Here is a 24,142-nt window from a genome sequence, read left to right as displayed (position 1 = left end):
CACGTCCCTTCGGGGGGAACAATTTTCCCCGAAATTGTAAACTTTCGTGGCGTAACTCCCCCCTATTAAGAAAGGCCGGCCACGCGTGACGTCGTACGTTACTTTTTTATCGATTAAAAGTTACGCTAAGGACGACCGAGTGTTACGTTACGCCGACGGATAATACGTAGGAAAACTGATTAGTGCGAGAGAATGAATCTTTTATGGTTATCGACGAACTTCGTCGTTTAAAAATACCGACCGAAAACACCACATTCGTGTGGGAATGCCATTAAACACGGCCTTTAATTAAATAATACAATTGTCCCAAATGTCTTTTAGTAAAGGAAACTTATTTACGTACACTAGAAAATTATTCGTCGTACGGGAAAACGGGCTAACGCCTTAATGGAAATTGTCGCGTGACGAACGGGTTGCTTTAATTCGCGTAAACAATTAAACTTACGGTAACGAGCGCAAAGTCATAACTGGCTAATTACGTATTGTTCCGCACACGAAACATTTCTGGTAAATTCGAGGCCCTAAAACGTAACCGGTGAAGGGCCTTTCCTCCTCGTCAAATAACAATACACACGCTAGACGTATAGTGTTTTTTGAGAACGGATCCAGGCCCTAAACGATCCGAAGCACACCTGGCACTACTGTTTTTTTAAGCATTGTAGTCTGAAAGGCCATTATAGAAGGTTTTGTTTCTAACAATTCTCTTCGGAGGTAATTTTGTGGAACCTCTTTAAGAGGACCGACAATCGAACGAACCGTACGTAATTACAGCAAAAAAAAAAAAAATGTATTTTTAACCGTGGCTAATATTTGCCAGACCAGTTTCGTTTCTTTAGTGTCCGAGGTGTGTAGTCTCGTGTTACGTAACAACACCAACGTGTCGGGAGTGTCACGTGTCATCAACTCGTTCGGCGAATGCTCTCAATGAACGAGTTAGTACCACGTGATATTCTCGAATCGCGTATTTATCGCCGTCGTCGCAAAATCGCTACCGAAATAACGTTTTCCACAATTTATTTTATTATATATATTTTTAAATTTTCGACGCGTAAACGTTAACCACGTCCGAGGATTTACGAGTGTATCGGCCATTAAGGCGAGAGATTATCGCCATCGGTTTTTTAGCGATAACGAGCGGCGACGTGCGAGGAAAATCGAATGTATTCTCGAAAAGAAAGGGAGGAATTTTCTGGAAAGCGACGAATAATATTAACGAATGGCGGTAAATTTTTTCACGTCGTCGATTTACAACCGGCAAACCTCGTTCCCATTACTCTTAACGCGGGAATTTGTGACGCAAAACTCTTTTATCGTGGGTTTAAATGCTAAACGAAGGCGCGAGTTACGAGGTTACGTCACTTTCTTCCGACACCGGTCCGAATTGCCCGTCGTTACGCGTAGAGCGATAAACGGGAAGGAGGCGCATTACCCGAGTATTATGAATTAAACAACGGCGCGTCGTTCGCTATTTATTGTTTGACGGAATAAAAAGAATTCGACGGAAACAAAAGGTCTTTTCGGCGACGACAGCTGCGGATTAATTACTTGGAAAAACGTTGGCGCGTATCCGGCATCTGTTTCCTCGCCGCCTTCCCGGATAATGCGCCCCTCGGTTTAGCGCTTCCCGCCGTAACAAAGTTACGCCAATCCGACTGGCCGCGAGTGCCGGTTAATCGAGAGTCCACGAAAGAACGGAAACGGAAATGAGAGTACGAGAGATTTTTCGCTATTTATTACTTTTATAAACATTAACAATTCAACCTTTTTTTTTGTTTTGTTTTCTTATTTTATACAAGTTCCGGTGGAATCAAGAGACGGTTTGGCTTCTCTCCGATACAAAACGCCGCATTTGTTTTATATTATTTACAGCTCTTCGAACGCTTTCATTCGATTGGAAGAGGGGAAAAAACACAAGGAAAACAAAAAATGGATGGAGTCGCTAACGGTTGGAAAACGCCGCTGCGTGGCGTGGCGGACGGCGGAACGTGAGGTAGAACCCGTTCGAATATGTGCTCCGTCTCCTCCGCGCGATTAGCGAACGCGAAGCTCTTCCTTGGCTTGATCGTCCGCGCGCCGTCGGGTCTCCTACACTTTTTTCTTCTTTTTAAATACTCGATAAAACCCGGACTTCTTCCTTTATCCTCGTATAACAATTCTTAAATAATGTTATATATATATATAATATATATATTTATTTATATACTGTATATGCGTTTACGAACGCGCAATTTGTTGCAGTGCGAGTAAGAAAAGACAACGCGAGTTCACGCAGTTTGTACTATCGAATGGAAAGACCGGAAGGAGTGGTCGTCCCCCCGACGGCATTTCCGGGAAGACTGGTCGGGCGTCACCTGTCGACGGACAGCAGAATCTCCAACCAGCACGGGCAGGAAGTGACGAAACGGCGCGAGTACCTGGGACCCCATCCCTTGGCGAAACTGACGCGGACGGCGTTGGGGTCCACCGGTCCGTCCGAGGACCCTTCGTCGTCGTCGTCGTCGTCCCCCCGACCGCACTGGGCGTAATCGAAGACCTTGACGGAGTGACCCGGAGGCAATTTGTGAACGGTGAGGTTGCGGGTGGAGGGAGGATCCAGGGCGGGGGAGTTGAAGAAGAGCGAGTGCTCGGAGCGATTGTAGATCCACACCTCGTCGTCCTCCCGGGTCAGCGTCAGTCCCAGTCCGATCTTGTCGCGGGTCTTGAGAACGCTGTCGTTGGAGGTGGTGTGGTTCTGGGCCAGGGTGGAAAGGCACAGACCCTCGCCTCGAGCCACCTGAGAGAAAATGTCCAGACTCGATTTGTACACGTGATACAGTCTTCCCACTCGGGTGCATTGTTCCCAATAGGCGACGTAACACCACACGCGCCCTCCTCCTCCTCCTCCTCCGTCGGACGGCGTCGACTCGTCTGCGCGGGCTGAAAAGACACAAAGGAAAAAAACAATGAGCGAGGGAGGCGAAGGACCGGACCCGGCCCAAACGGGAAAACAAGATGGCGCCGAGTCGGCGGCCAAAATACCGGTCGAGAAAGTAGGGCAGACGATCGGCCGAGTTAGAACGGTGGCGCCAATCGAAGGAACGGCGAACGACGCCGACCTTTAAACTCCGTCGGGGGGAGAGGAACGGGCCGTCGGGGCCACCTCTTCCGGAAGGCGTAAATATTTACCGGGACCGGTGTCCCGAAGGCGCTTCCGGTCGACCCGACGCTCCGGAAGAGCGCCCCCTGGCGGTTTTACCGCGTCCGACGACCTTCGTGAGACCGGGCACGTACGCCCGTGACGTGGCGGCGGCCACCGACGCTTCCGGTTAGTTCTTCCGCCGGGAGACGACCTTCCCGCGCCGGAATCGTCCCCCGGACGGGGTAAGAGTCGCGCGCGTCCGTAACCCAGTTTCCCGGCGTGCGGGAGAGAGAGAGAGGGAAATTACCTGGAGGCCGTTGTCCGTCCCGGACGCAGCTGCCGTAGGGCGGAGGCGGCGATTCTGACAAAGAAAAAACAAGAAACATCAGAGGGAAATTTCCCGGCTATTTATAAAGTATCGGGCAGACCGTCCCGGAAAGGCGGTCGCGGCGCGCGCCCGGTCCGACGGCGCCGGCACCGAAAGGGGGAGGAGGAAAGGAGCCAGCCGCGCGGTCTCCGGCACGGGCCTCGTGCCAACCTTAATTGTCTGCCGAGGCCGATAACGGACGGCGCCGGCCTGCGTCCCCCGCTCGGGCCGCCCCCGGAATGGCCCGGGGCCCGCCAGAAGAAGAAGAAGAAGAAGAAAAGGGACTCACCGGGCTGACAGATCCTGCTCCAGTGGTAGGGGTTGCAGCAGACGGAGGTGGAGTCGCGCCCCGTGCGGCAGCAGGCCAGGCGCTTGAGCTGCTGCGAGTGTCCGAGTTCGGGCCACCTCCACAGGCGACAGCACAGAACGTGGGGCGAAGAGGTCCTCCGGCCCGGGCGGGCCTCGGCCGCCGGCACGGGCACGCAGTCCGAGGGTTCGGCGCCCCGAGATTCGACCGCTCGGACCAGGGCCTCCAGGTGCACCTCCTTCAGCCTCTTGAGCACGGCGTAGGCCGCCGACTTGTCCTCGGGGTCCTCGGGCCAGCGTTCCGCCTGTCCGTCGGTCCCGCGTCTCTTCCATAAGCGGCGGATCAGGCAGCTGCGTCTACTGCGAAACATGAACGGAAGCGAACATGTCGTCGACTGTCGACGCGCCCGTCTCTGCCAATGGCCGACTCTCTTCTCGCTCCCGTCGACACCCGACTGCCGGGCACGCGCTAATAACGCTTCCACGATGGCCGACTGCGGACGAAGCCACCCGCGCGGCCGCGTCCGATGGCGATTTGTCTCCGACGGCGCCCGTTGGCTCCTTCCTCCCGCCGCCGCCGGCCACCCCCGCGCCGGGTGGACCGCTCCGGACTCCAGCGCCGACCTGGCGGACGCGGCCACCCGCCGGCGCGCGCCGACACCGACGCCGACGCCGCGCGGATTAACGGCGCGACGGGTCCGACGCGTCTCACGTGACCGTCTAGACCGACGGGCGCTACTCGACGCGGAAGGTTGCCCCGACGCCGGATCGAGTTTCCCGGACGCCGCCGCCGCCGCCGCTGCCGCCCGGGCCGTCTCCGGAGAGGAAGGAGGCCGGGGGCCCGCGGGCCGCGCGCCCCCTTCTTCCCTTCTCCGCTTTCGCGCCCGGGCCCGCGCCGTCCACTCTCGTCCTCGCTCCTTTCCCGGTTACGGGACGGCCGGAAGTCGGGTTAGTTGCCTCTTCCCTCGGTAGATGGCGACGGGGCGGCGAGGGAACTTTAAAAACGTAGGAAAGCGCGCGCCACGGCGGCGACCGGCCGAGCGGGAATTTCTACCGAAATCGGGGAAAAACGTAACCGCAAGTATTTAAAAGGCCAAAGTTTATTATTTCCCCGACTTTCTCAAGACTCCGGCCATTACTGGAAAGTGACGGCCGATGGCCGAGAACCTGGTTTCGTCCGTCGACTCGGTTACGCTTTATAATTAAAAGTACCGTACTCACGCCAGCCGTCGACGACGTCTCCGTCACTCTTTGTTTATTTGTTTCCATCTGCACGGGAAAATGCTCCTTTTGTTAACTTTCTCTCTCTCTACTTTCCGTCCCATTTTTACAAAATTGCTCGCGTCCCCCCTCCGAGTGTTACGCGTCGATCGATACTGCTTCTCGAATTGTTACCTATACATAAGCGCTTTTTTCTCGGTATTGTTAATATTAACCGTAACAATGAGCCGACCGGTTTGATACGCCAAACAATAAACTTTATCGTATTGTGTTGTAAACCCAAACTCGGTCTGGTTGGCGGTAACGCGAAGTTTTATTTTTGATACTCGCGGCGCTTTTCTGTCGCTTTCGTCTCCCTTTCGAGCGTGAATAAACAAATAAATAACGTCGCCCGCGTGACGCGAATATTCCGCCGGTGCCGTTCTAATTACCGACGGGAAAACTCTGCAAAACCCGGTCGCTCGTCGCCGGTCCTCCCGTTACGTGTTACGGCCAAACCTCCGGAAATAGAAATACGTCGCCTTCCTATTTTCGCGCTCGGCTCGCGTTTGAGTGTTGCGTTAGACTCGAAAACTGTAGGTCGCGTCGCGCGCATTACGCGCGATTGTTTTACGATAAGTTCGATTCCCCCCCGAAGCGACATATTTAGACGTAACGTCGGAGAAGAAACGCCACCCAGACGACTTCCGCGTTTAGGTGGCGTAACCGATGGCCACGCGTCACGCCGTCGGAAAGACGCATTGTTTTAGGCGATACGCCATCCGAAACGCTTAGCGCTTTAAAAATTTTGGGGTTCTCCCAAGACAGTCACGTGCAGTGTTTATATACATCGACTACAACTGCCCCGTCGAAGAGAAAAATAAGAAATCGATCGATGGGTAAGGAAAAGGCGCTTCCCTATTGTTAAAGCTCGATTGTTTTCCTAAACTTCCCTTTTACCTATTTAAACAAAGGTCGCCGTCGTCACTCGCGTAACGCAAAGTGTTTAAAAAGTAACGCGCTACGACCTTCGCCCGCCTGGCATTTCTGTAACAAACAATGCCGTTAAACCGGCGATAAATTAAACACTAGTTTAGAAATTAGGATAAGTCGCGTCGTTTATTCCGCGTAATGACCGGCGACGCCTTCCAAGTGTTTATTAACAAAGTCGAAATTTATGTAATGTGCAGAATTTACTCGCGAGTCCCAACGGCGCCCCCTCGTCGCAAACAAAACCAAAAATAAATAAAAAAAACTTTGCGACGCGCGACCGACGACCGTGCGGCGGCGTCCGGTCTAATAATGACCGGAAAGCGATTCGTCCGGTCCTTTTCCTTCGGCGGACGGAAGTCGCGTCGCCAATTTCCGGCCACATTTTTAAAATAGAAGCGACGCCACCCACCGAATCGCGCGGCATTCGACCTGCCCCCTCGGAAGCGCCGAACGCGTGCATTTTCTTATCGTCTCTCGTTCTACTTCGCGACGGAGCGACGACCAGTCGCGGTCGCTCCACTCGTTCCCGCCGTCGCTTTATCTTCCCTTATCGATCGTTCGCGACGTCGGCAAAAATAGCGCCGAAAAGTCCGCCCGTCCCCACTTTTTCTATCCCATTTATGTTTCCATTTCGAATTTCCCGTCTCCACATCCGGTTCCGAGTGTAAAACCCGACGAATACTTCCTCCCTCCACTCGGTGGATGACGTGGAACGAACTTATTCTACCGCCACGCGAACTTTGACCTTCCGGAGCGAGCGTTGTTCCGCAACGATTCCTTGGCTCGCGATTTTTCCACGCCAGGCTGCGTAAACTACGACCCCCGTACAGAAATGGTTAGAAGTCCCGATGCAGACGGCTTCTTACGAAAATTACTTTAATCGAGGAAAATCCTCCAAATTTCTCGCCACGTTCCCCGAGGGACATTCGATATCGATTAAATTAAAGTGTAAGGTTGCCGCGAGTTCCCCCGAAAGTCGGCAACGACCGGACAACACGCCACGGTAGAATATTTCGTTTTGCTTTAACACTATCATTATTAGCGGCAGCCGTAGTAAGAGTAGTGTTTATAACTTTTATAAACGCGATATTCAACAATCAAACAAGAAGAAAAAAACCAGGCTAAGTACACGAAGATCGTCTCGTCACTACCACGTTTCGCGTGTTCCGACGCGATCGACGTCGCCGTTAATAACTTCCGTTTCCGGTTTGGGAGTCGAGAATTTACAATGGCCATCGTGTGTAAACAACGGAGTTTCGTCACGAAACGCTCACGCGCGCACTAAATCGTTCTTTTAAGGTCGAGACGAGCATCTTAATGATTCAGTTTCCGTTTGAAACGTCTCCCCGAATACGAGTAAACGTAATTTCGAAATTAAATCGTAACGCGTAAGATCGAAGTGTGTAACAAAAGCGATAATCCCCCCTGCAACACAAACTTCGATTTAACGCCGCATCACCTGTTCGTCTCTAAAGCCGGTTGAGAATCCGATTACGGCGTTTAATCGAAAAAACCTCTAACAATGAGAATTGTTAGTAGTAACGACATCTGCGCCAAATTTCGAGTTTCTAGGTCGCGCGATGACACCGTATATTCGCAATACCGAAAGTCCCCTTATTCGATATTTACGAGGATGGAGCTATTTAAGAAAACGTCATATCGAGGTCTGGCCGTGGCAATCGGCCTACGACGGCCTCTCGACGGCACTTTTATAAATTCTAATTCTCTCCCCGTATTTAACGATTTTAAGGTAAGTATAAGGTTTCTACAAAGCCAATTTCAAAGGCAAAATGGCGTCGTGCGAGTAAGTAATTGACGAAAATCGATTTTACGAAAATCGTAATTTATTCGAAATATTATATTACACAAGTTTGTCGAACGTACAGTACATTACTGTACCGTACATTAAATAATCGATCATTCAGTTATACAGCAGTTTATTTCGTAATCGTTATATTGTATATAATTAGTAAATTTTATTGGTGAATTTTGTATAGTTAGTTTTTCCCCCAAATCGGCCAATGGCGTGTCCGGTTTCCGGAAGCGCGAGTGACGTACACAAAAGAAAGTTTTCGGTTTCGTGTTTCGCAAAATGGCAAAACCCCAGAGATGGAGAAAACAGGGAGAAGAAGAGGATCGTGCGCGAATTTCATCGTTTGCCCTTCTTCCCCTTGCTCTTCTTGGCTGCATTCTGCGGGTTCTGATTTTGGTCGCCACCACCTTGCTTCTGCGTTCTGGTTTTCAGTTTGGGTATCATCTCCGACACGTAGTACATTAACGAAGTACCTGTTCCGAAAGAAAGACGAGGACACACGTTACTGCTTCCGAACAAAGAACAGACAATCGCACCACACGTACCACAAAATACTCATCTGTATCGAAACCGGGCATTTACCTCCCCTATTGCAAAGCTGCGGGAACTTCTGATATTTCGTCTATTCGGACAACACCCGCACGAAAGAACTAGGCCCTTATATACGCGCTACTAAAATTGCGCGTAACAGAACGTTGTAAATCGAAACTGACACGTGGCAAATACAGGTGTTTTGTAGAACGATGGCAACAATATAATTAAAATTAGTCTCGTATACGGTTTTCTATCGAATGAAGAAAATTCGTTCTCGATTTCTTAGACTTTAAAATTAAAAAGGTGAAGATCCGTATCTTTTGACACTTCCCTTTCTGCCAATAAGCGCTCTTACCAGCAATATCGCATGAAGATTTGTCTTTTTTTTTTAACCGGAACAAAATCTACAATTCGCGTGCAAAAAATTATCGACGTGTGTTGTACTGTTTATAATTTATTCCTGGATTTTCCATATGTGGATTGCCTCACCTGTTTTTAGGGAAATCACTATCTGGCGTAGTGTGGCGTAAATAACAATATTACCACAGAGACTAATTTATTCGAAACTAATTAATCCCTTTTGACTCCTTGCAGTCATACAATAAATACAACTGGGTGTTTATTGTATGAATTCGACAGATATTTGATCTCGTCGGTGTATATTATACACTGTTATATTCCTTTTCAAATTAGTTATTTTTACTTTATTTAGGCAAACTTGTGCTACCAGGCTACAGCTTAGGGCCTGACACTTTTATCACTACTACTGTATAAAAAAAACCTCCTTAACTCTAAATCTGCCTCTTTCTTGTTAATTTGTGCGCTACTCGTAATTAGAATTGAAAGAACGGGTGTCCGAAAAGTCAGTTAACCGTATACTCCAGATACACTCGCGACTACGAATCGTAAAACAATGATTTTACAGCATTGTAATTTTCACATTAAACACGAGATATCTGTAAAGTTTGTTATAGTATATCACGGCAATTTAGACTCTACTACGGTTAACCGATTTCTGGGCCAACCCGTATCTTAAGTCGGATCTATCTACAAAAATGGCGGATAACGGGGCCAAATTAAGACAGAGAATATACTTACGAGTGGGATAACTGGAATTGACTGGAGTACCGTCGTCATTTTTTAACTGTACTCGAATCCTCCCCCTGTATATTATGTTATCGTGATTCAATTCTCGAGGGTACATCTTGTTCTGAGAAAATATATTTAAAAAATATATTAGTAAGGCGATAGTTACGGAATAGAACTTTAAGATATCAAATGTAATTACAATCCAATTAACACGTGAACTGATTTTTCATTTGTGTTTTAGTAAACTACTTATTATAACGAACTTTACCCTTGTTAAAATAGTGACGACCTTTAGAGCGGCCGTTCTAAATTCTATAAAGCTTTGCACATTGTCAAATTTCATCCCCTTTCAATCTCCCAACGTGGTATTTTAATTGTTTTTCAGAAAACAAATGAGTAATTTAGGTCCTAACGAGGAGTAATTAACGTTAGAAAAGGAAAAGTTATAAGTAATAATGTAAAATAAAATATAGCATTATCTAGAATAAGAACGAAGCCAACGTGCTGGATCTGGAATGCGTATCACTCCGCGAAAATTTTTTCACACCTCTAATTTCACGCAGACAGGTAGGCAATTTCATATAAATTATAAAAGTTTAAGCGTGTCCTATTATTTTCTAATATTCGTTCTACTTCGTAACGAACACGAAACTGTTTTCCTTCGCGTATAGATATTCTTATTCTGGGAAAGACTACGGCGAAACGTCATTAATTCGCCGAAATTTCGTTGATGGCACAGAAAGATTAAAAAACAAAAAAGCAAAATCCGAGGAATGCGCGAAGCGTACAACACGAAGGGATCTCAATCTGGGCCAACCCTTAAACAAGATGTTAAAATGAAGATTACGTATTGTGTTTTGTTCTTTAGTGTGATATTTAAAAAAATACCTTCCGGTTTTCCGACCAGAGTCACTAACGCAGCAAAGCATTGTGTTTGGAGCGCAGAAGTTGAAATGAGGATGAACATTCTCCAATCGATTCTACAGTTGCATCCAATGCCACTTTGCAAGAACCAGTGCGAACAATTCCTTTATAGTTCCATTCTTCCAAGTATCCTCTTTCTTCAATAAACTGGCAGCTGAATAAAATTCAAACATTCGATCAATTTGAAATGGCACTTCTTAAAAAAGAATTCCAATAGCCAAGTCTTCGTTCTCGTGAACTCTGTCGACACTCGGAAGTTTCCTCTGCGAGAAAACTTGTCTTGGACAAAGTTTTCGATCTCGGAAGTTCTGCTAATTGCCGAAATTTCTCCGCTCTAATTCTTTCCGCTTGCCTTCCTGGATACGATACTCCAATTCTTATGTAGAACAACCGAAACAAATACTTTCCTGTAAAAGACGTCACGTTACAGAATTTGGATGCCGACATTTAGTTTGCCTTCTGGATAATTTCTCGAATGCCGATCGATACTTTGATATTAAAATGTTAAGTAAAACTGCAAACTAAAAATGCAATTCTTATATAGAACAGTTGGCGATTGTAAGATGCCAGCTTGCGTGGAAACGAAAGGACCCTCACACTTAAGTGCCAGGAGCTGGCATCCCGTTTGGTCCCAAATACGCTCCATGAGCGAGAGAAGAGGAACTGTGGCCACGTGATTAAGACATCCGTGGAAAACCTTAGCCGCGTTGCCGAGTATTATCCTACCGGAAAATGGCTATTTGCAGCCCTGGTACGAAAGGCAACGAGTGAAAATGCAGGATTTCCTGAACGCGAGGCACGCTAGCAGTGGAGCAGAGTGCCGCTTAACAGTAAAATTGGAATTAAAGTGCTCGCCGGTGGTCCTCCACACTAACGCGTTGGTCTTCTACTCCAGAACAAAGCCCGAATTCGTTACTAAAGGCAACAAAGCTGACAGTTTGTATTAGTCTATGTTTCTGTTATGGCATCATTGCAAATGAAGTCAACTGTTAATTTCATTTGCAGTGATTCCAACAGGGTTCTATAGCGAGACCCCTCTCTGGGTGCCGAACAATGCGCAGTTGCAACGGTTTATGCTTGTTTCCTGGTGGTCTGTCTAGGGCGTCCAGAACCTGCTTGGCCTGTGCTTGGCCCTAATACATCAACTATTCCCCACATCTCTTCGTCGGGTCAGAACGGTCCAGATAGCAGGAAATTCGAAAAAACGGCCACTGTGCTTCCTCAGCCCGATATTGCGGCTTCTCTCAAACTCCCTCAGTTGTGCAGAGCTTTTGACCGCGCGTTTTGCAGTCATTTCTGGCATTCAAAGACCAACAAAAAACATCGAAAATCTCGAACAATGTGGCTTCTGAGTAATTTTATAAGATACTGGGATAGCGCTTGTAAGGCGCTCTGTTGGCATTGCATGGCGCGCCAGTGAAACACAACTGCAATCATTTATTTGTCTGAGATACAGCTGTATGAGAAATTCGGAGAATTCATGGTGCCAAACTTTTTTGCAGAGATTAATTCCTGAAAGTATTTTAAGGTTAGTGCTTTCTTAAAATATAAACAAACTGACAAAATTATTGCTATCTAAATGGTCTTTGTGCATACATTTGTACTAATAATTGCAACTTATGCACTCAATTGTAACAAGTGAAATTTTTTAGCTGGATTAAAAATATTCAATACGATAATTTTTATTAAAAAAAGTAAAATACGTGAATTTTCCTCATTTCTTCTTTGATTTTCTATGCATTCATGCAATTATACTAAATCATAGAACCCTATGATTTAGTAAAATAATAATTACACAAGTTACTGTTGTCCAAATAATTTCTCTTAAATCAAGATTATATGAATCTGGATTAAACTTATTTTTATTCAATACTTTTGGGATGACTATAAATTTACATAAACCTATGGGATACGTAAATTGATCTTAAAATTTCTATAATGCCAAGGGCATTTGGATGACATAAATCACTAAGATGAAAGGGTTTATTGTTATTTCTGTCCCGTTACACACTGAGAGAATTTGAGCAGGCCACACTGGATAACTTAGAGCAGGTGGTGAGGGTCGGGTGGTCTAAAATGCCGGGGATGGACTGCCGGGGGTTTTATGACATGTTTGGATTTGCTCCCGGTCACACGTCCCAAAGCGATAGGCTGACACCTTAACCCATTAAGGAGAATCAGTGACCGTTACATAAATTTTGAGGTACCTGCACTGAAAGTTTGGAAAGTATTAGTTTTTATAAATTGTCGAAAAAGTATTTGACAGATTTCAAAATCTTGCATACATAATGTTAAAGCAGGGTCCTAAAGCTGTCTGAAAAGTCTTGAAGGCCAATCAGTAATTGTGAACCTCAGAAAGACTATCTTCAAATAAACAATAGCAGATTTCTATTAAATGAAACGTTTGTTATAATCACACTACTACTTTCTTTTCATTTATTTCACATTCAATTCTGACCCACCTCTAGAAAAAAATTTGCCATCACTTCCTTAACCACTCTGTTAAGTTATCAAAACTACTAAGTGTATATGAAAATTTATAAATTCCATTTGTTGTAGAAATTTGAAAATTTTGGGTTATATCAATAATAAATTTTCTTATTAATTTTTTTTCTATTGATTATATACTGTAAACTGACAGCATAAATTTACATTTGGCAGTTCCCTTTGTGGAAAACTCTGTCACACCTTGACGTAATTGTATCAAATTTACAATGTTGATAATTGTGTATACTCTTATGTTGTCACCCGTCTACTTCCTCCGTTTGGTAAAGTTTCATTTCTCCCCAGAAAATGTGTGGCTGTGCTCATTTCACAATCATAATTAGGAGTATAAGTTAATAGTCTTTGCTTGTAATAGTTTAAGATCAAAATGATTTTATAAAGTTACAAATATCTAAACGAACAAAAAGTTTCAACAAAATGCATAATTTAAAAGTAAATTTTGACACGAATGTCAAGTAGAACTGTCAATTTATTATACATTTCCTTATTAATAACAACACCAGTTTAATTTGTTTATTAAAAGAAAGACAAATGGTAATATTAATCAAATTAAATCATAAATATTCTGTGAAATATCACATAATTTCACATGATATTTCACAGACTGTATATCATATTTACTATTAGAGAATTTTAACTTTAAGAAAAAAAAATAATCAACAACTTTTGTAATGAATTGCTTCTTTCTTATTTTATACTTTAACAAAAATACTGATCATTGAAAATTAAGCAGAATCTATATTGTTGCAGACAGACAAAGGCATAATTTGGATAAATTTTATTTAGCTTAGAGCAATTTAGACAAGGAAATTCTAAAATAAATTTTTAAAAAAAAAACCTTTTCATTTCTCAAACCAAAAATTTTACTCTTTGATCAAGTAACAAAAGACAATAGAAATATAAAAAAATCCTTTTTTAATACTGAATTTTTACTTCCTTATACACTTTCATTACCAAATAATGCCATTTTATATATACACTTATTAATCTCAATATTTGACATCTAAAAGTTTTAATTAATTATTCAAAACTGGAAATGTGTCTACCAGACTATTATTTAACTTGTTTTAAAACATTATTAATTAATTTAATAAAATGCAATAAAATAGCAATTCATTTTGTATTACAGTAGTACCTCAGGATATGAATGCCCCAGCATACGAAATTTTCAGGATACGACACGAAATTCAAACATATTTTTGCTCCACGATACGAACAAAAACTCACCATACGTCACATTAGTTCGCAGAGCCATTTTTTATTCACTTCTGTTCGTCGGTCTCGGTCCACGCGTTTGCTTTGTCGTGGAAGGATCTCGCTCGATAATGGAAATCTCAAGGTATTATCAGAAAGTGACTGATTTTATTGAAAAGAAATATCCCGAAAAGGTTCACACTGGCCGTATTGCCGCTCGGAGTAATGACATTTGCCTAAGTCATTTTAGAAACATTTTAAAAAGTAGGCAAAGCCAAACCTCTTCGGATAGATATTTTACCGAGCGACCTCTATCCAGTGAAAGTGCTGGTGAAAGTGAAGGAAAGAAAGCAAAAAGCAGTAAATAAAAAAATTAAAAAAAAAAAATTATATAAAATAGAAAAGATAAAAAAATTGAAGTTATTGTTACATTATGTTATGTAAGTTAAGTTTTAGTATCATTTCCCTTCTCCCTCTCCTCCGCCAACAGTTTACACCTCCACTGTCATCTACCCTCAAAGGTGAAGTGCAAATAAAACTACTTTTTTTTTTTTTTTTATCAATTATTATTCTATTATGGTTATTTATACATTTACAACTACAAAACGCATTTTTCAATGTTTTTCTTTACTAAAGTTTTTTTTTTTTTTAATGTACTACTTAGCTTTAATTTGTATGTGTTTTTTGTGTTAGAACGGATTATTTGGTTTTACATGTAATCATATAGGGAAAATGATTCACCTTACAACATTTTCATGATATGATCTCAGTTTTGGAACGAATTAATTTCATATCCTGAGGTACTATTATATACGTAACACAACAGAAAAATATGTATTTTCTAAAAATTATACAAAACTGATTTTTTATGAAAAGATGTGTATGAAGCACACTTACAAGGGAACTGTCGGAGTGTCTTCTAATAAATTTTAACAAAATTTAGTTAATAACTACGTTAAAAGTATACAAACTATATTTTAAATTTCTAGCATTCACTAAAAGTGTTGATCAGAGTTATTAGCAATCAAATGTTGCACTATTTTATAGTAGTTTAACACAATTACGCAAATTTTTAGAAGTGAAAGGGCCGCGGAGGAAGACGGCGATATTACATTTAGAATAAATTCTGGAATTTTCAAAAATGGTTGAAGAATTAATAAAATTTTGTATACTTTTAACATAATTATTAACTAAATTTTATTAATTCTTCTCCCATTTTTGAAAATTCCAGAATTTATTCTAAATGTAATATCGCCGTCTTCCTCCGCGACCCTTTCACTTCTAAAAATTTGCATAATTGTGTTAAACTACTATAAAGTAGTGCAACATTTGATTGCTAATAACTCTGATCAACACTTTTAGTGAATGCTAGAAAATTAAAATAGAGTTTGTATACTTTTAACGTAGTTATTAACTAAATTTTATTAAAATTTATTAGAAGACACTCCGACAGTTTCCTTGTTAGTAAACCTTCCAGGATAAATTTACAGATGCTTATACAATTTTACTCAGTTAATATGATTTTCAAATTATGTTTTTGATCCACTACAAAAATCATGGAGTGCATAACGGTAAAGATCTCGACAACACAAACTGAAAAAGTATATGATCAAATTGTAACATTGATACAGATGACAAAAGTATGGTGGATTATTAATTTACTATCAGTTCGACGTGTTAAAAAATCAATTTATGATGAATTCTTGGTAATAATTTGCAGGCTTACGATTATTGCCAACTGGGCTATGGTGAATGTGCCTGGTTGTTAGATAAGCAAAATTGGCAATGCAAATACTGTTTTGAGTAGACTAGAATTTATTACTTTAAGCATTTTAGTAACAATTATTCTATCAGATGGTCTTTATCTTTTTAATTTTTTAAGTTTTTAGCTTTTTGAATTTTATAAAATACTAATATTTCCATTATAAGAATCACATTTTAAGAGAGTGAGTTTTCTCAGTGTGGTAAAGATTTCAACTTCCAAAATCTTGGAACAAATTACCAAAAATCAATGTATTATTAGGTTTGCATTAAAATATTTGCATTATTGTAATGCAGAGTTTAATTACATACATTACTTTGGTTGTCAGAAAGACTAAAAATAGATAAATTCTAATTTTATGATCTCACTGAAAGACATATGACTATGCTCTAGTGTAAATACTGAAAATCATGCATATGGCATATACAACTAACAAATTTTACATTTTTTACATACAATTTTAACAAAGATAAAAAATTTGTCATGTTAAAAAGACCTATCAGTTTGTCTAATTATGAAAAAAATGAAAATATATCAAACAGCAGGAATGTGGGAATAACATTACTGTTTTATGCAGATGTAGAATGTACTTTCTTTATATTCATATCAAAAATGTGTGTGAAGTTGTTAGATTTGAGGATTAAAGAGACCAACATTGGAGTTTAATAAAAGAAAGGTAAGATCCTAGAAACTGTAGACTAGAACTGTAAAAGACAATAGAAGAATGTAAACTAGATAAGATCATGGAAATGTGAAAGAAATTTATAGTCAGTACACTGCAGTTGCATTAATATATATTGATATACATTTCATGTATTTTGAGGCTAGAACTACAACTCGAGAAAACATTTAACCAACAAACTAATGATTTTTATTAAAGATACGTAAATTTAAAAATTCAAAAATACCGTCGTCATTACTTTTTTATATAATTCTTAAAAGTAGCTTCTTGGTTAACTACAGTTCTATATTTCAAGCTCAACTTCAGAAAACAAATGGCAAAATAATTTTTCTCTTGTCAAGAGCAGAGTAACTACAGTATTTTGGTTATGCTCTTAAAGAAGTAACAGCATAACCAAAATACTGTAGTTACTATAAAAAGCCAAAATTTGAAATATCAGTGCTTCACTTTTTTATTTATTTTTGTTGTTTTGAATATAACATAGGGAAAGCATGCTGATTGTCGAATTTTGATCCCCCAGTTTTTTTGGCTTTCTTGACTTTTGACACTCCGGCAGCCCAAAAATAAAGAAACCCTTACAAAATTGTGTACGTGTGCATCTATTTTGCATTACATCTCAGAAAAGGAGGAGCTAAAAATTCTGTAACTTGGAGAGTTATTTCTAGTCTTGGATCACCGATGCTATTAAATTTTGGCAGTTAAAGGTCAATGGGGTGGGAAGATAGAGGGGAGTCGTGTCATATCTGATGTGGGGCAGACTTGATGTAAACTTTACTTATTAGCATTTAAACTTTTTAAAAGCTACTCTTACCTGCAAAATTATAAACCACTCTTTTGCCTTTTTATAATAAATGTTAATATACAAACTATATTTAATAAAATCTCATAACAGATGGCACCACACACAACTTTGTAAAGTTGAAAAACTGGGAAAGGATTTTCAACTTTATATATCTTTTACTAAAGAGAATCTTCACTTATTAAAAATAATTTTATAAAGTACCAAAAGATATTAATATCTTTATTAATATTCCAAACTGAACATGTAATAGCCTATGAAAGATAGAAATAATCAATTTAGAGTCATAAAAACATCAAAATTAACAATGTTCAATGTTAACTAAGGACATTCTTCAATATTTTAATTCTTGAAGTTAGACTATTTACAAAAATATATTAATATTTTCGAGTCTATCATTAAATCCTTTGACACCAACCACAGAAGACACAGTTACATTGATTAGAAGATAAAACTTCTTTAAAAGACAAATAATAAAAAATAAAAATTCACAATTAAAAATGATCAAATGCCAGACTTTTATTGTAGGATCTGACGTTTTTAACATTAAAAACTTAAGAATCTTCTCACCAACTATCAAGCCCTTTTCCAAATTTTATAACTGGTTCATCCCTCTAGTGGTAGTTACGAGTCTATCATCTTCATTTGCATAAGTTCACAATGTTCAATGTTAACTCAGGACATTCTTCAATATTTTAATTCTTGAAGTTAGACTATTTACAAAAATATATTAATATTTTCGAGTCTATCATTAATTCACAAATGAAGATGATAGACTCTATGAGTCTATCATCTTCATTTGTGAATTAATGATAGACTACCACTAGAGGGATGAACCAGATATAAAATTTGGAAAAGGACTTGATAGTTGGTGAGAAGATTCTTAAGTTTTTAATGTTAAAAACGTCAGATCCTACAATAAAAGTCTGGCATTTGATCATTTTTAATTGTGAATTTTTACCTTTTATTATTTGTCTTTTAAAGAAGTTTTATCTTCTAACCAATGTAACTGTGTCTTCTGTGGTTTGTGTCAAAGGATTTAATGATAGACTCGAAAATATTAATATATTTTTGTAAATAGTCTAACTTCAAGAATTAAAATATCAAAATTAATTTTAAGCAACCACATTTCATTTAAATAATCTTTTCATCCTGCTTTTTTATATTAATCATATATTTTTCTTTTAAAAATTAATAATTTATTTGAATATGTATACTTTGTACTTGAATGAAATGATCATACTGTAATTATGAAAATAGCTGTAAGATTTTTTCACAGCTATTACGAAAAATGAATTTATAATTAAACAATACTAATTTGTGTATAAAACTTAAAAAGAAATATATGATTTAATATAAATCTGAAAACTGATAACAAAGATTTATGCATTCTGCAGCAGTTGAAACAAAGATCTAAAGTCGAATTTTATGAATCTGTCACACAGTTCGGAACTTTTGCTATAAAAAGTTACAATAGGTGGCACCACCAGAAATTTGAGATGGCTGAATTTCAGGGAAACAAACTATTTCAATACTTTAAGCCTTAATATTGAAAACAATGTGAATCATATGAATGTTTAGATTTAAATCCTACATAAAAAGTTTATATAATTCATACTTATCTTTAAGGAACTAGTGGACTCTGTAAGCATTGTGTAGTAGTTACGCTATTTGTAAATACAGAAAAAACTCTTCCAAAATACAGTTATGCTATGTGAAATAAATCAACAAGTAAAAGAAAACATTAAAAATGCACTAAAGATTATGGTATATGACATGTCTGCAACATAAGTGCCTCAATCAAATCAAATATCCAGAGCATTGCTCAGTAATGCAGAATTCTTGTTAAGTCTTTTCTACCTAATTCCTGACTTTTTTTTTGTCCACTTCTTATAGATTATTCTTCATATTTAGTAAAGTTTAGTTAAACATTTTCAGGTAAGTGTTATTAAACTTTTTTTAACCGTAGGTAAGCAATCATTTGTAAAATGACAAATGAAATACAGTGTTTTCTCAGTATTCAAACAATTTGGTATTCGAACACAAATGCTAGAAAAAAGTCACTCAGTACTCAACCAAATGCCAGCCACTAGAACAAATTTTTGATTAATTACATATTTTTATTTCATCATCCATAAAAATTTGTTATGATAAAAATATAAAATATGAAAAATGTTGCTGATATTTCTGATCAAAATCAATATAAAAGCAGAGATGATGGCAATACTTTGTAAAAAGAAAATGCCCCCATTTAGCTGAATTTTTTTTGTGATTTTTTTAATTATTGATTAGAAATATATTATCAATTGCTTTAATAAACACATTTCTCTTAGTAATGAAAAAGAATAGTATACTTTTGCTAACTTCTGAAATGTATCCCCATATTTTGTATTAGTCCTGTTTCGTATAGCATGGATTCACATTACCCTACACTTTTTCGGAACAAAACTACCATATTATATGAGGGATACCTGTACTTTTTAATTCTCTTTCTTCCTTCCATCCTCTAGATGATTCTTTTGAGTAATTAGTTGTTTTGAATACATATTTGATAATGAAAATAAAGCTAAGTTATTAAGATATTTACAACAGTTGCAGTAAATCTCTTAGGTTTTATGTACAGTACTTCACAATAGCGTGGTTCTCAACTTCTCTATAGTTTCAAATAAATCCAAAATAAATAACTGCCATTATTCATCTCATCANAGCCTCTTCCTCTAAATCATCTTTCTTCTCCATTTTCACTCCGGGCAATACCTTTAAGTAGCCCTGGTTTCATCCTCTATCTGCTAAAAGTAAACATTTATGGACAGGACCTCTAGCTTAAAGAATTTGCATGTTTTATTGAATTTTCCAAGTGAAATCATCTTGGAAAATCTTTGGATTGTTTATTTATTGTTAGAAATCGCGCAACAGCCAAAGAACACTTCTTGCTTGTTAGAAAAATTATTGATTTTCTCTTCTCTGATAAAAAGAAAAATATATATATATATAGGATAAATAAAATTGAATTTAAATTTGAAATTTATAAATCAGAGAATAAGAATTTTTGATTTTATGTTTTTAAAAGAAAATTTATATAAAAAAATTAATTTAAAAACATCGAAAAAGCCTATAAAATATATTTTTTGAAGTTTTATCTAAAAAATTTAGCGTTTTTTTAAAGTTATTTGGCCTATAGGAATATACAGACAGATACACAAACGTTCAGAACAGCTTTAGTTAAGGCCTTGTGTCTATTTGCGTAAATTAATTTAAAAGTGGTGAAATTTTTTAGATTAAAGCTTTAAAGCCTAGAATTTTATGCACTTTTATCAATAATTTTTATCTTTTTCTATTTTTCATAAATCGTTTAACAAATAATAAAATTTCGAAATAAAAGTTTTAAAAATACATTTATTTTTTACAGATTTTTATTCCTAGATTTGTAATTTTGCATAAATTATTTACAATTTGGCGATTTTTCGGTGATTTAAACAAATGTAGAACAGACAAACAGACGTTCTTCAAAATAGTCAAAAACATTGTTTGCACTCGCATTTATATAAATTATTTTAAAACGTAAATATTTTATCCTCGTCTCTCCTTCCAAATACAGTCAAACGTTTGAACGACGGCATTACATTACATTAAAAGAGTAGAGAGGTTGTCTGTATGTGCGCAGACTCTACCTGTAAGAAGCGATGAAATTGAAATTAGAAGAGGAAGCGATAGTAAGTAGGAAGGGATAGAAAATAGGGAAAGATTGAAGGGAAGTGTGGGATCACCGAGATCAATTGTTGAACAAGTAAAAATAAGATTACAAGACAAAATATGTACAGTGACACAGTATAAAAACAAACGTGACAAGTTTGCGAGTGTACAGCATAAGCGGGTGATATCAGACACAATGTTTTAACAATTACAAAGTACGCGAATTATAACCGCTTTATATACATAATTTATACAAATACCAACACTCGTTATAGAAGTGGAGCAGTATTATATAACGATAGATATAAAACAAAACGTGACTATTAGTTATTGCTATGGTTAAGTCGCGTATTTACATGGTTTGTGATGTAGATGGAGTTGGTAAGGAGATAAAACATTAAAAAATTATTAATAAAAACAATACTTTCGAACCACGCTGGTAACAAATAATTATTGAAGTACATACTTAAGTATAAACACAGTGGGTCTAATTTGCATATGTACAGTCAAATCGCGGGTCGAACCAAATCGGGCGCGTAGCCGGCTTATTTTAATTGATATCAGCCAATCTACCGTTGGTCCAGATGCGAATTGTCGCTGTCGTGGGCCCGAGTCTTTTTCGAGCGAACACGAAAATGTCGACGTCCTTCGAATTTTTGCAGGTTTACGGGTTGACCCCAACAACCTGTGATGAGGTTGTTGGGGTCAAGCAAAGCGCAGATTTTTACCAATACGCAATATTGGCGATTGCTGTTATTCAAAAATACTTTATTACCGTATTTACGGAAGACAAAACGGATGCTTCCTGAGAAAGAAATGTCAATAATGATTTTTTTCCTCGTTAGTCGACGTCCCAAAATATTTGTAGATAAATTAATTACATAAGTGTGGAAGAGGAAACCGAGGTTTACTTAAAGAATGAGTGAGATTTTTGAAAATAGAAACGACGCTATGCAGTAGGACGGTGCGATTTTTGTAAAATGAAAATTGTGTGTACAAATAAATATGACTTTCCTGTTCACGTTTCCCAGATTTATCGTTCTGCAATCTCCTCTGTTCTTGTTTTCTAGTCCTTATCTTCGTTCGTCTTCACCTGTGCTTATTTTCTAAAATCTTTGTCTTTGTTCTACCACTCTCTGTGATCTGGTTCCTAATCCTTAACCAACTTCAGTTTCTTCCCTCTCATCTACATACAAATATACAGCACGAACACAAGTTAAAGAACAGTATTTACTTAGTATAAGCAATACACTTTCATAATAATTAATTTTAAATTTTAAGTCATTCATTATCTAACTCTCTATATTGTTGAGTAGCGTAGGGATGAGGAAGAAACGGCATTAAGATGCTCTCTCTTTACCTTCTCTAAAAAGATAGAGATCAATTAAACTATATAAGAATCTAAAAATTCAATTATGTGATAAAATAATTAACGTTTTGTAATATTAGAAACTTAATATATAATATTTTAAATTTATTATTTTGTGACACTTTACTTACAAATTTTGCAAATTAATAAATTGTAACTTCAATTCTGTAGCTGAAAAAATCAAAACGTTATCGTAATTTTTATTTTTAAGCAGTTTCGATGTACTGCCATAGCTTATATAGCCTTAATTTTAAGGGCAGCGCATCAAATCTCATTTTATTAATTTATCTTTTACAATATTTTACAAGAGAACTTGTGTAAAATCTTTTCAAATATATTTTTGTTTTAAAAAATTTTCGAAAAGAAGAAAAAGATTATAAAGAAGAGGATTGACGAAAGAAAAGGGATCATAAAGAGAAATTCTCCATAAGCCTTCTCTTCTTTCCTCTTTTCTCTTCTTAATCCTCTTCATTATCTTCATCATTTTCCTTTCTTTCTTTCAAAACAGGTTTATCAAGAGAATTCTTTCATAATCCTGCTCTTATTTCTTCTTTTCTCTTCTTAATCATCTTCTTTATCATCCTAGTGATTATGCTTTTTGTTTCTTTTAAAATAGAATTAAGAAGAGCAAAATTCTTCATAATGCTCTTTTGCAAGAAATCTTCAAGAGAAGTTTCACGTTCTTCCATTGAAGAAGATGAATTTCCTCATCTTTTCTTAAAAATTTCCTCTTCGTAATCTTGAAAAACACTTAAAATTTATCAAATGCTACACAATATATGAAAAGGAATTCTTTGTAATCGTCAATAAAATTAATTTTTTAAAAATTTTTCTTTACAAGAATGCAATTTTTTTCTTTCTTACAAAGTTTAAAATTTTAGTAATTATTAATTTTGGAGTAAAACTGTAAGAAAAGTGAAAATATTTGAGCTTTTTCAAATATTTTCAGTGGCCATTGATTTATTAGTCTAGTTCTAAAATGGAAAACATCAATTGGCATTTAGGGTGGTTGGTGGGAAATTAATCCCGAGAGAGAAAAAAAGAATATTTAAAGAAGGATTTAGATAAGATCCTAACCATCAACACACGTTTTCACGAAGACATTTTCTATTTTGGGAGGGGTTATCTATCAAGACTTGGCTTCTTACTACGGCATTTATAACCAAACGACTAACGTACAAGTTCTCGCACTCCTTCTGATGTACTTAAAGTTATCTTTTGGGACTATTTCTTTATTTCTCATCTCGTATGAACTATTTTCTAGTTTTCGTAGTCTTAAATGGTAGTCTTCAATGGTAACGTTTTCCGACCCAAATACTCGTAAACTGTTCCACATTGAGCAAAGGAAACGGGAAATAAGTTTCAAAATTTGCTGTCTGTTGCTTTTTTTACACTTACACCGCTTTTACTTTCCCGGATCTCCAGAAATTATCCCTAAAAATTTCTGGACTCGGAAGACCTTAAAACTTTGATAAATGCAAAAAAATGTAGGAGTTTTTTCTATATGTATGGATGCTAGTGTATGAAGAGCACGATTGTTTTTCACTCACCTTAAGCTTAATAACTTTCGTGTCTTTTGTGAAAATTTTCTGAAATTTTGCACGGAGATTTATATATTAATACAAATTGTTTTCAGGAAGTTTCTGGAAAATCGAGCCATTGATTCGGAAGATATGGCTCCACCTCCTTAATATCTTTCCAACCAATCTGAATACTTGAAGGTAATGGTAGCAATTATTAGAGACGAAAACAAATAAAGAATGCTGGAAATGTCCATCAACAACGTTGCCACTT

The 24,142-nt window shown here is 38.3% G+C and overlaps 2 protein-coding genes across 3 annotated transcripts in view; both read right to left on the bottom strand.

The window, feature by feature from the left end:
• Positions 1–1,704: 1,704 nt before the first annotated feature.
• On the bottom strand, positions 1,705–4,516 carry LOC111636049 (mothers against decapentaplegic homolog 6-like). 2 transcript variants are annotated; one of them, XM_023381205.1, is made up of 3 exons: positions 3,775–4,445; positions 3,426–3,479; positions 1,705–2,916 (listed from the first exon to the last, which is right to left on the bottom strand). In XM_023381205.1, the coding sequence occupies exons 1-3, from the start codon at positions 4,160–4,162 to the stop codon at positions 2,348–2,350; spliced, it is 1,011 nt and encodes a 336-aa protein (XP_023236973.1). In that variant the 5' UTR covers positions 4,163–4,445; the 3' UTR covers positions 1,705–2,347. The 2 variants fall into 2 exon arrangements, with proteins under 2 accessions (XP_023236973.1, XP_023236974.1); XM_023381206.1 differs by lacking the exon at positions 3,426–3,479 and having other exon boundaries at positions 3,775–4,516.
• Positions 4,517–7,810: 3,294 nt separating this feature from the next.
• LOC111636052 (signal recognition particle 19 kDa protein-like) overlaps positions 7,811–24,142 on the bottom strand; it is a 35,706-nt gene continuing 19,374 nt past the window's right edge. Inside the window, exons 3-4 of the mRNA XM_023381211.1 lie at positions 9,430–9,643; positions 7,811–8,270 (exon numbers count right to left, since the gene is read on the bottom strand). Coding sequence (XP_023236979.1) covers positions 8,134–8,270; positions 9,430–9,643 — 351 coding nt within the window. The 3' untranslated portion in view covers positions 7,811–8,133. The remainder of the gene's footprint in view (positions 8,271–9,429; positions 9,644–24,142) is intronic.

Source organism: Centruroides sculpturatus, unplaced genomic scaffold, assembly GCF_000671375.1.
Source record: "Centruroides sculpturatus isolate CEXI.00-Female unplaced genomic scaffold, Cexi_2.0 scaffold1009, whole genome shotgun sequence".
NCBI lineage: Eukaryota > Metazoa > Arthropoda > Arachnida > Scorpiones > Buthidae > Centruroides > Centruroides sculpturatus.
The sequence above is the reverse complement of the archived record's forward strand: the minus strand, read 5'-3'. Positions and strand labels throughout refer to the sequence as shown.